At 33.3% G+C, this 13673-nt stretch overlaps 1 protein-coding gene across 2 annotated transcripts in view; it reads right to left on the bottom strand.

Moving 5' to 3' along the window:
* Nucleotides 1–13673, bottom strand: part of LOC108749721 (cAMP-specific 3',5'-cyclic phosphodiesterase-like) — a 192396-nt gene that overhangs the window by 165556 nt on the left and 13167 nt on the right. Inside the window, exon 1 of one of the 2 annotated variants that reach the window (XM_018488704.1) lies at nucleotides 1169–1430. The exons of the other annotated variant lie outside the window; for it this stretch is intronic. Coding sequence (XP_018344206.1) covers nucleotides 1169–1254 — 86 coding nt within the window. The 5' untranslated portion in view covers nucleotides 1255–1430. Of the gene's footprint in view, nucleotides 1–1168; nucleotides 1431–13673 lie in introns of those variants that run through there. 2 annotated transcript variants of the gene reach the window in all.

Below are 13673 nucleotides of genomic sequence, written 5' to 3'. Positions count from 1 at the left end.
TGTGTGTGTGTGTGTGTGTGTGTGTGTGTGTGTGTGTGTGTGTGTGTGTGTGTGTGTGTGTGTGTGTATAGAGCAACGATATAGTCATTACTTTTTAATTAAATCTTAAAATTTAGAAGAAACTATATATAAAAACTGAAGAATTAAGCTATAAAGGAAAGAATTTTAAAAGTAAAAAGAAAAATTATTAATTTTCTAATAAAATAGAGTAAATTTTCAGCACTTGTTCTTTAAATAAAAAAATATTAGTTTATCTATCGCTAAATAATATATTCTGAAACTCTACTAATACAAATTTAATAATATATTTAAAGTTTAAAATATGAAATCTAGTTTATCGACTTGTTAAGTAAAACTGTAGGAGAGAGACTACTGAACCACGGTATCGATCTGTTAAATATGTATAGCAGAGAAGAGTCAGCACATGCAGAAATCCAGGCAATATCGCGAAAGATGGCGGTACCATGGACTTTTTACCAGCAGATGCAGTTACTGTTACCAGTTATCGGTTTAAGTAGACTACACCACATTTTCTCAATGGATTATCTTATCGCTCGATAAAGCAACTTGATTACTGTTGTGACAGATAAAAATTTGAATATACAATATACATATTTTAAAAAATAATGAAGTAAAATAAACAATTTCTTTCAGATTTTATTTCGTAAAATTAGAAGATCCTCTGAAAGACTACAGTAATTAAAATAATAATTAAGATAATACAATTATGCATGTATAAAGATATTTTCACCATATTTGTGACAATGTTTTTTTCACGAAAAGTTGATTGAAAATTATTCTTTCCTATTTTTTGTTTGTCAAAAATCGACACCAGACTGATCAACTTTTGATCAATCGCGCACGGATTTGTGTCATATATATATATATATATATGTGTGTGTGTGTGTGTGTGTGTGTGTGTGTGTGTGTGTATAATAATAGGCGATTCATCAATAACGAAAAAATCCAGTTCGTTTTGTGCGCGAATACACGGTGCAGCTTTATTTTCGTCAATCTCTAAAGTGAAATTTCGATCAAAAACGTTCTTTGCCTGCCGCATGCTCAGCTTACCGTGACAAGTTGCACTTGGTCGTTGATTTCAATCGTTGACAGCTATCTTATTCACGAGCGAGAGCGGCCAAATTCTCACGTGATTTAGAATACTCACCGCAATTCATGCCCGACCACCGTCCATCCCCTACGACGCCTCCTGTCTTTCCGGCGCAACATTTCCGCCACGCTGAGTCTCTCCATCCTCGTGGAGCAACGCGATGAATTTTTCGCGACCGCTCTTAAAACGTATGCACTTAGCCGACGACGGTGTGACTGCAGATTCACGGCACAACGACACACACAGTCGTGTTAAAAGCTACACGCGACACGTCCCGACTCATCTAAAATTGTAGCACATTAATTCCAGAATCACCGAGCAGATTTCGCGCGAGCGAGGAACCACTATAACGCGTTTTAATACGCGGAAAAATATTCATCGTATCTTCATAGGAATTTATGATTAAATCGCTATGTATTTTTTTTACAATCAACCCGCGCAATATCGTACAAGATATAAATTTATAAAATTTATCACATGAATTAATTGGATGATTTTCATCGGAATCGATTTATATATGATCAAACCTGTATGTTGAAGAATAAAATCGATTAATTTATTTAGTTACACGTTATGCAATTGTATTGCATCGATCTCGATTGTTATGCCGTAATATGGTTAATTGGCGAAGATGCCAATAAATATCTTGTTGCGCAAGAATAGATCACAATCTCCGATTATTACTCGCGACACGCATTGCGTGATCACCGATCACGAAACATTATAGGCATATATAAAGTATACTGACAAAAGTGTTTCGTACAATTTTTTTCAAGACACGTCACCCTGCTTTATTACACTGTCCTCGAATAGATAAGACAATTCCTCGTTGTTCACGTCGTTGACACTTAAATAATCGAATTTCAAAGATGAAGAAAATTTTCTTAGCTTAACTATCTCAAGCACGAATCACTGATCGCCAATCAATCTAATACGGAACCGGTAATTAAATAAACTGTCGCTGAATGAATAAACGAAGGACGCATCTGGACATTGCGACGCGTCGCATACGACTGAATGTCGTATTGTATTTATAGAGCGACTCGGATTATTTTGAACGCTGTCGCTTTTCTCACGTATACGTAGTTTGTACGATTTTCGGAGTCACGACACACGTAAATACATCGTGATATCTTTTTTATGCCCGCTTCTTTTATGTCGTCGTGCGTATGGTGTAAATGTCGCCTTCCGCATTAATCTAATTTCGCCGCTGCTCCTTGTCTTCCCACATGTTTCCTTTCACCATTAATAGCCTCCATTTTTTTATGCTTATCGTATTATTATTATACTAAGACATGTACTTAAAATACAATCTTTTTTAAATAGCAGTATAATATTCTTTAAACAACAAAAATAAAAATGTATGATGAACATTAATCTATGATTTTATCCTGTATTATTACTATCCCAATCTACAAATCTGTTAATGAAAACATTAGATTTCCCTTGGCAAAAGTACAAAAGGCGTTATTGTTAAATCACAATAGCTGCAATCATACTTTGAAACGCACGCAAAATCGCACGTCAATTATAAGGAAATATATATAAATATACTTATGTATGAATGAAATCTACAAATTTCTCTAAAAAATGGTACCGTAAATATACAGAAAAAAATTTACTGAATTTTATTAAATATTTGTTAGAATAATACGAACAAAATATTTACTAAATCTATATTCATTTAAGTATAATTTTTTTATTTTAAATGCACAAATCTTTATTCACATTATTAGTACATATTTCGTTAGTACTATTCAAGCAAATACTTAATAAAATTCAGTAAATTTTTTTCAGTGTAATATATGTATATGTAATAAAAAAAATGTCTAAAATCTTTATCTTCAACATTTTTTTGCGGGCAAAATTATATTAATAATTTACGTATATATTTTCCGTTTCTATATCGGAAAACAGAGCTGGCAAGTATCCACAAATATTAAAACATCCATGTATTAGTGACTCTCTAAATTATAGATATATTTTGAAGCGCACTATACAAAATGAGATTTCGGTTTGTTACAAAACACGTGCCCACATCCGGCATGTTGTGCAAATATCTGCCAAAGTCGTGACAAATGTTAACTAATGGGGATTATTAGTTTACGTCAAGATCTGATTAGAAAAGTGAGTTACATCTCAATAAATGATCCTTCACAAGTAGCCTGTCTTCGAATTAAGTAAATCCTGCAAGTTGCAGAACGCAAGGAAAATAAATGCCAGATAATTACGCCTTTTTTTTTTTAGATCGCCAAGGAGGGAGGAAAGTCGAACGAGACGCAAGGTCGTCGGTTATTTATTATAATCGTGGAATCCCGGTGGCGTGTGACGCTGCCTCCATATAAATTGTGGGTGTCGGCCAATTATATTACTCGTATTTTGAGAAACCAAATATCGTGGTAGCCAACTTAGACGAATCGCAAAACACTTCGTTGCTGCACCACATTTTTCTCGCGTTTCTGTACAAATTTGGCAATCGCGGGCGAAATGTGATGTTAGAGAACGTGAATCACAATTGTTATAAACGGAACTACGACGAAACAACGACAGTCAGGATAATCGCAAAATTTTTCCTACAAAAAATTGCTCTTAGACACTTAGATAAAGATATATTCACGATATCATTGTTATTATGCAACAAGCTACTAATGAGAATAAATCTGACATCAGCGCAAATAGTTTATGAAGCATTATACAATAGAATACAAGAAACTTGTATTTAATTATTATTAATGGAAGATTACCAAGTAATGTTGATGTACGCGAAATAAATAAATGAGAATAAAACAAATAAAAAAGATGAAAAAGTAATTTTTTTATTCAAAAAGAATTTGTTACAAATCTATTTAAGATTTTATAAAATAATAATGTAATATTATATTCCCATATCAGGTGTCACAATCTTATAATGAGGAATATTCGTCTTCATTATCATAAATGAGATTTTATCACGCAAATTCAGAAACAGTTTACTAAAATGAAATCGTTCATTCATACATTAGGCATTAATTTTAGAAACTAATTATCAACTGTACACTTTTCGTTCAATCTAATTGATATTTCTTATCAATGGAGTAGGTAAGATTAAAATTTCGATAGTTTTGAAAATTTTTCAAATAAATTTTGATTTAGACTACATAACTTTGCCACAAAAATACATGATTTTGTAAGAAATTGTTAATCTTGAGATGTAAAACAGTTATAACATATTTGCAAAAGAACCATTTCATTTCCAGGTGATATGTTAATAAAATATTAAGTTAGTTTTAAAATAATAATACTGAACTATATATAGTCATCTTCAAACATGAATATTTTATCTTTTTTTTTGAAAACACAAATACTTTATACGAAGTTTGCTAATAAAATTCATTTACAAAATAAAAATTGTTCTGCACAATTTATAACTTTTCCTTATCCTTTTTGGAATTTTAAACATGACGATGTCTTCTGCACTATTTACAAGATTTCTACTTAATTGTTTAAAAACATATTACGCAGAAGATGCATGCGATGCAAGAAGCAGTGAAGTTTATAAAAGTAAAAGCAAAAATAATTAATCGATATTATTAACCCTTTGCCGTGACATCTTTACCCTAACGCGCTCATGCAAAGGGATGCAGTCATGGTGGAAGCAACTGTGTAAAAAGAATAGCAGGGGTTGGTCAATCTTTTTCCGTTTCATTAAGCAGCGACCGAGAGGTTTTCTCTCTTTCTGCTTTTTAAATTGATTTGCATAACAGAGCAAGAAAAACAAGAGATTTATTTTTAAAAATAATTAAGAACATATGTGTACTATTGATATTAAGATCATACGTTAATCTAAATTAATTAGGTGGATATAATAATAATGCTTTGTTGGTAACAATATATTAATTAACATATTTAAAGCGATTACGAAATATTTACTGTTGTTATTAATAATAATACTCTTTATTATTAATAATAATATTCTTTGACAAAAAACCACTTTTTTTACTCTCTGGAGTGCTATAGTATTGTATATACCTCGAAGAATTGTTCGCGCTGAGCACGATGCCGTCGTTAAAAATTGCGTAACACATAGATTTAAAAAAATTACAGTGCAAATTAGAGTGATTTTTGATCCATTTCACCCTTATTAAAAAATTTTGATGTGCCATGCAAATTCTAATATTAGCACAATGTGTAACTCAAAAAAATTTTCAAACAGAAAAAACAAGTAATTTTTTATTGAATTGCGTAATTATAAAAAGTCTATAATTCAAACAATGATAACTTGATGAAAGTTAATTGTGATCTAAAATTTATTTGAAATCTCTTAAATTGTCTTTAGATGCTATAGACTTCACTTATTATAAACAAGTTTTTGTTTTAGCGTAAAAAATGTTGAAAATAATCAAAAATATCATTTTTTGCTCATTTCATCTTAATTTATTCAAAGTTCTGACATGTTATGCAAATTTTGCTAACAGCATCGTGTTCAACGCAAAAACATTTTCAAGGTATGTACTATACGTATAGCACTTCGGAAAAAGAATTTGTAAAACAAAGTAATTATACATACTTGAGATATTTAAACTCAAACCGTTAAAACAAAATTATCATATCCTCGACTCTCTACCGAATTATTAAGGAATAAATAAAAAATATATTAAACTTCTGTTTCAATATATATGAAGTTCTGTTTTCGTTTTTATTCTAATTATTCTTTAATAAATTAAATTGTATTTTCTATTTTTCAAATGTTTATCGTATTATTATATTATACGCAAAAATATATGTATATAAATATGCAAATGCTTGTGAGTGTAGTGAAAGCTGTAAGGTTTATGAGTCTGCTAAGTCCAAATAATCGTGCGGACCAGACATTCCTACGGGATCGGCTACCGATAAAGGTGCGGCAACGCGATGCTGCCATCCGTAAATGTTCAACGAGTTTACACAGGCAACAAATATTATCGTCTGCAGAAAACTTTATAGTTCCAAGTTTTATTAAAAAATAGTTTTTTTTTTTTAAAAACAGATATTAAATTGCAATTGTTCTAAGACAATTCTTACGATATAATGCTACAAAGTAAAAATAAATGTTTCTTTAAAAACTTTAGTAAATCATATTATAAACGTAGAATTTACAAAAGCCGTAAAATACATTTTATTATAAGTTATAATATTAAATGTAAATTTTATTATAATTTATATTAGTGGAAAAAAACTAGTTAAATTCTCATAAAAAATAAGAACATTTTTTATGTGTCAGTAGACAATGAGACACTGCGCGAAGATACGGAAGAAATGGTTATAAGCAGCTCGCGTGAAAAAGAAAAGTAAGACGTCGGACACAGTAGTGATAGCGCACGAGCATTAAAATGCAAATGAAAGTGGTGTGAAAAGAGAAGGATACAAGATAAAGTCATTATTCACGATAGAGTTCTTCCGCGATTCTATTACCTACTACCGACCATTATCTACTATACGAGCAGCCGAGTCACAAATACGATGAGACACTAATACGTCGCAAATATATCGGATATTCAGTCCAAAACTGTTCGATTTGGTTTTCTACTTGGTAGTTATAGTGAATTGTAATTTAGCAAACACGATATTTTAGTTCCGGAAAGAGAGATCAAATACCGATCTACATAGTGTCTGATAGCAATAAAATAAAGTACATAAGCCAACAATGAAAGTGTATTTGATTAGATCGAGAAGACAGATACATCTTATAATTTTTCAAACTGTAATTATTGGATTATAAAAAAAAACTTGCATTTTAATAATTTTCTCTTTTAAAATATGAAGAAATGTCTGTAGTAAAAAATTTATTTGTTGAAATAATTATCTGTGTTACATACTAAATTTATTTTAGATAAGAAATCTATAATAAACTGAACCAAATTTTATCGACTCTGAAATAATTTATCTTTTGATAGAGCAACAGCGATGTTTCCAGGACACCTTGCAATTTCCTTATTAGCGAAGGAGTTCGTACTTAACTTAATTGCATATATTGCAGTTATCTGCGGGAAGGGAAGGATTTATCTCGGGTCTTGATCTTTGTCGTTTCTCTCTTAAAAGAAGCCGGCAAGACGCATTTCATCTCGACGAGCGCGTTAAGGCGAGAAAGGCATGCCATTCCTATTAAAGATCTCTTCTTACGCAACGGTGTTGAAGAATGCTATTTCCCCGCCCGCTATTCTCCCGCAATGAATGAGCATAGGAATTTCTCTAGACTTGAGTTTTGTGCGCGCGCCAGCGAAGTCTTACACGGATCGTTCTGTATTACACGAAAAGCTACTTGGCGCCCACAACCCATTATGCAAATTACGCCTACCGGCAATAAAATATATGTATTTGTATACGTATGTGTTGTGTACTTGAGGTCACAGTGATGGCGGCACACAGCCGCGATTAAGATAGCGCAAACGCATTGCGAATAGATTAATAGATAGATAGCTTAATTTAATAGCCGTTCTACATCTTTTTAAGCGCAACAAAGTACAGAAAGTTAGACACAGAAAACTTCCACAATTTCAAAAAAAAAAAGATACATGTATATAATAAAAAAGCGATTTAAGACTAAATATTACATTAAAAGAACTACAAAGAAAACAGATAACATCTATTATAATTATGATTAGTTCCCAGCAGAAGGCCAATTATTTTTAAAAAAGCACAATGATATCTTGTAAGTAAACTGTTCCAGAATTCAGCAGTATAGCTTTTGAAAGACCTTTTATAAAATTCGGTTCGATATAATGATAACAATAGATTATTTCTCGCTCTCTCTTGTATCACGCGCAGTCCTACTATACTTAAATTCAAATACTTTATATAGAATTAAAGGTACTTTAGATTGAAAAATAGAAAAAAAAACAGTTATTTATAAAATAATTCCATCTAGCACTAACCTTGAGCACACATAGTTTATATATTAAAATATGACGTAATATGTTCATTCCATCTTATTTAATGTATAAACCTTATGCATATATTAAGAGCTCTTTGTAATCGTAGGTTCTGTTCATTCAAGATATCCGTAAAAATATTATAGTACAACAATAGTTAAATAAAGGCAAAATCAATGATGATACTAAACAAATACGAAGCCGTTGTATTTGAGAATAATCGCGATAGCGAGAAGCTCGCTATGAGGAATGTTGTATAGTAGAATCAAGACGATATTCATTCGCGCGCAAGAATCTGTAATTCTCGCCATCGGTATCTATGCCTCGTGTACAGCAAGTATGTGATGTGAATGGTAGGAGCTTAATCGCCACGAGATCGACCACACGCGAGAGGAGAGAACGGTGGAGAGGAATACATGACGCAATTGCGCGGAACTCGCCATCGTGCAAACTATTCCGAGGATTACAATTTACTTAGCGTTAAGTCTAGATAAATGCCACTCCATTCTCAAATGGTGCGAAAACTGTAGCGCGCGAATCGCTTCTACAGTGCGGAAGATCGAAGGATGTTGCAAAGCAGTAGCCAAGTTCTTTCAAGCTAATAGGAAAATTCCTATAAATACTTGAGTGCTTTGATATCCATTAGTGTATTCATTAGTAATTTGTGTAGCTTTCCATCGCGGCTGGTGTAAGCTCTATCTATTGAGCTTAATCACTGCTTAATGCTGTACTTGAATAATACAAAACGAAACATTAGAAACGATATTGAACACAAATTGCAGTAAATTTTAATACAGCGCAAACAGAAAATAGCAAATGAATAAAACAACAGATAAAATCTAGAGTAGTGTCATACTGAATTCTTTACGCTTCTGTTCAAGTGAAGTAAAGCTGGCTTGTAAACCTAACGCTATTTTTTGCAACAAATCGATAATTGCGAGTGCATTTGCAGTTCGTTTTTAAAGAAAGGATCTTACCAATCAAAATCTGGATAATTGATTAATATCCGGAGCTCCGAATTCCCTTGAGATAACTTGATTAAATACTCGTATGCCCCAGGCGCATCCAGTCCACCGAGAGGTGTTTTCGCAAGTTTGCTTGTACCGTTCTAACGTAATTCACTTTACTTCGCGCGATGATGATCAAAGTTGCGTCCGTCTTTCGCAAAAGTTTAATGCGACCTAAAGGTACCATTTTTCGAAAAAAGATTGAACGGAAGCAGATAGCTTAACCAAATTGAATTAACAATTCCGTTTACATTTTAAACGTGAAATCGATAATGGGATAACACGAAAACTAATGTTATCACTATTGAGAGCACGTTAAGCTCTCCCTTACAAAAAATAAACGTTAATTTTCAGTAGTGAAATTCAATTTCAATAAATTTCCCTAAGATTTCATCACGTCGACCGGAAATTCATTCTCATACCAAATACTGCGGGAAATATCTTCGAAACCACAATGATCAAACTAATAAGGCACGAACAGGAATGTCCAGACTAGATTCAATCCCTGAGATAATACAATACCAATTTTCTCGTAATCGATAGAAAAGAATTCAACGTATTTCAACATTTAATACCGAGGCCATCTATATTTTTCCTTTTAAGACCGATAAAGTTAATTTACTCTGTACATGCAATTTCGAATTCTATTTGTGTCCTCGTAAATACAAATAATATGAGTCTGTGAAAATTCACAATTTAGTTTTAAATTAGGTATTTTGACGTTCCATATTTATTTAATAAAAATAAACTTAGTAGTAAAAACAAATATTTTTGTTGTTAAATTATAATTAAACCATTATATAAGATTAAGTAATATCACTCTGCTACTAACATACATCAAAGGCCTTTCCACCAGGGAGCCGATCCGCTCTCCGCAAATACCGTTAATATCATAATAGCACATGCATATTAATTGTACACCCCATATATAACCATCAAAGGTAGGCTTGTATCGACATGTCTACACCACGATGTTAACCCTTTTAGTGCTCCTGTTGTCGAATGGCGTCAAAGGAACGAATATAACGTGATGTGACGCGTTCGCACTAGTAAGCTCATGCCAGTATTTCCTAGTGGTCGTAGTTGATAAAATAGTTTTGAGTTACCGAATAATTTATATCTGTGAAAATAACCCTTGCTGGACAAAAATACAGGTAAATTGATCTTGTAACAAAATGCCAGAAAATAACAAGTGTCCAGCTATGTTAAACTATGTCGTTAGGCATGTCGCCAATCTGCGTCATGCTTCCAAGGACACACCGTGGATTTTGGGGAAGTGTAGCAGCCAGTAGGCCAGGGATGCAGGGAAGCCGCGTTGCGAATAGTCAGGAGAGAGGGTTAGGGCTAGTTATGCGATGGGGTTCGAGAAGAAGTGGGGGCGAAGGTACATTTCGAGGTCGGTCGATATCACTGTCCGTCGAAGCGCCATCGCCACGTGCTTCGCACCATGCTCTGTGTTTTCGCGATCAATCTTGCAGAAATGCATCCGACTTGAAAATTGCTTTTCCTCCCGAGTCCCAAGTGTTTCCAACGTTTTACTCGCATTTAGATTAGTTTGTTCGCATAATCAAATCTCTTGATTCTATATTCTCGTATAATTTTATTAAACCTGCAAAATGAATTTGCGATTTTAGTTTCCTGAGAATATTACCCGCAATTTCGGAGAAATCAATATCAAAGACAAACGAATAAAAACTAATGCGCTAGAAATATATGTGGAAGCGTAAATCGATGATAATCTAGCAATAATCATGTTATAAACTTTTTTAAAATATTTTTTTTTAATACTGTTTTACGAGCTAACAGTTAAATAGTTTTTTCACGAAATGACGATTAAACCGAAGTACAAAAATTATACATGTAGAATATCGAACGATCAATGTCGCCCTTGAAGTATAGTAAATGCAAGTCTCGGATTATTGCCGCAGAATGCAACTACAAGCTATTCATAAAAGCGACCAATATCGACAGATATGGGCGTGACGCGAACATCCTTGCAATTCTTGACATTTCACAGTTCTTTGATACAGTAAATGGATACGAGGATACACCGTATATTTCACACACATTAAGCTCTATATGAATTTGATGAATTTTTATTCACCTCTTTATAACCTTGTACACATTTTCAAAGTGCGCAACGCATTCCTGAATGACCCGAACAACATGCGAATATTTATCTTTCGAACTTTTCAAAGAAATTTTATTATTCAATTAAACATATATCTTTGCATTTTTATTTTATAATACAATATTTATTTTATAATATAATATTCTTAAAGTAAACTTTGCGTCATTACTAAAAATATATTAAATTTGATATATTATAATATTCTGTGCCGCAATTTAATTTTCTCATGCAAATGGATTATGACAAAATTTGAAGACGATATTAATTTCCAAATTCCCGAAACGCTTGCCAAAATTATTATTAAATCCTGTCTACGCAGGAAAGACGCAGTTTCTCTAAACTAAAAGCGCGTGACTGTATATCTTATTTTAGGTAAGGCTATGCACCCGCGAAGTTCTCCACTCTCGACATGTGCAAACAATCTATTACCTACTTGTTTCTTTTTTTTAATTTTCCTTCACGAAGATTAATAACGTGGCCTTTAACGAATGAAGCGAGGCACCTGTCATCGATAAGAGACCCTAAGTCCGAGGTATTAACCTTGATTAATTTAATTCCTTCCCTCTCGTATTTATAGCTCGGGGAACAATTTCCGAGCGGTACGCGCCGGATAGTCCCGTGGATATATTCGGCCTCGCTTCGAAGCGCAAGATCGCGTGCGACCGGTACATTATGACCGCCGTGAAAGCTCAACCGGCGAGCTTTTATAGGTCAAGTTCTCGTTTCGTCTCGTGAGAAAGTACATGCCCACCGTCGGATCGTGCATGTATGCGTTTACCAACAAAACGGCCATGTGCACGATCTGCCCTAGGCCTAGACCTAATTCGCACCCAGCTGTCTCGTGATAGAAACTCGCCATCCATCGTTTTTCCTACCTAATGCTTAGTCACGTCCTTAATTGCAATGACGATATTGAATTGACCGACGGACTGAACACGGAGAAAACGGATTGAATAGCGCAAAATGAAAATTGCTTTATGTATTCGCGAGACTCGAAATCCACCGCGGAACGTCTCTCACAAGAAACAAAGAGGGCATTAACGAAGGACTGAATTTCCCTACGGTTAGTGAGAAATAAAATTCTGATTCACCTCCAAGCTCGAAACGGATAAAATGGGATTTGGCGAAAGCAAAAAGATTGAGAAGTTACTATCTCGAGCTCTTTGGATTTGGATACATTGTCACAGTAGATGGATTTGTATCGGTATGTTTGCAGAGCTTTCGTATAAACCCCTCTCAGAGCCCGTTTTTACTGGAGAGCTTCTGGCTTCTTTGAAACTAGACGCAAATTCATAGATAAACCTCTTTGGATGCATATTGTTTCTGTCCGATCAAAATTTAATGCGTGCTATATCGTTGAAAAAAAAAACAATTATTTGACTTGTAATTGATTTTCAAACATAAAATACCACGGAATATTCTTGGAAAAAGAAGCTATTGTTAAAATTTAATTTCACGTTCCTGGGTCACTCTTTACACACGGAATATCATTGTTTCACGTATCATACATCATCTTCGTATGAGTTAATTACTGGAAATTACAGAGCGCGAAATGAAAAAATTTGTGGATATATCAGTACTCCGTGTAATACTAGACGGCGTTAATTATGCGCGACGTTAATTACTACGTTGTACAAACAAGCATTTCACCGCAAATCATTGTACGCCGGTAGTAATACGAGATCGCAAAATTTACGATAATCGGTGTTGCATGAAGGTAAGGACCGTGTTGACAGCTAAAATTCAGTGTATGAGTACGCGTTATGTGTATTGACGTTATTAGCTATTACCAACGTAGCAAACATATTGTTAAATATATGTGTTTTAATAGCCATGCATTTTAAGGTATAATTAAAAGTTGTTGCATGAAAGCCAAAATGTCAACAATTGCGAATAATGGTAATTTATTGTAAAATCAAAAAGGCAATTTAAATTGTAAACATTGAATTTTCTCAATAAAATCAAATTTTGTAGAAATTACGTAACGAGATCAACGTTGATATTGAATATAAGATACGAGGAAAATATAAAAGATAAAAGAAATAATTTACATTCTCTCAGGACCAATTTAACTGAAGTGTGCTAAATCGCGAAAGCGATTCATATGAATGTGGCAGATGGTTTTATTTCGGCAAATTGGATCCCAAGTGCGCCATTCTTACATCTGGCCGAATTCTGTCGAATTTAAGAATTTGTGCTATTTTTACTCCACAATTTCTCTCTAGAACTTTGTGTAAGAAATTTTACCATTTCCATCACTTTAAACTTATTTTATAAAAAATAATATAGATTGTTTTAAATCAATTAATATCTTTTTTAACGCTAACAATTAATTCTACGAAAAGAAAAAAAGATAAAAATAAGATAGTATAGATGCTAATAACAGATTTTTTTATCATGATAAAAAATTTGCTTTTGTTTAATCACGCGCGGCAAGGATTTAATTAATCGATTTAATCATTCGAATGGATTTCTATTAATCCGTTCTATAAAACCGTAAAATAGCTCGAGAGACAACGCACAATTGTCGAGTGAAT

Source organism: Trachymyrmex septentrionalis, unplaced genomic scaffold, assembly GCF_001594115.1.
Source record: "Trachymyrmex septentrionalis isolate Tsep2-gDNA-1 unplaced genomic scaffold, Tsep1.0 scaffold11, whole genome shotgun sequence".
Lineage (NCBI taxonomy): Eukaryota > Metazoa > Arthropoda > Insecta > Hymenoptera > Formicidae > Trachymyrmex > Trachymyrmex septentrionalis.
This window is presented reverse-complemented; position numbering and strand designations above follow the sequence as displayed.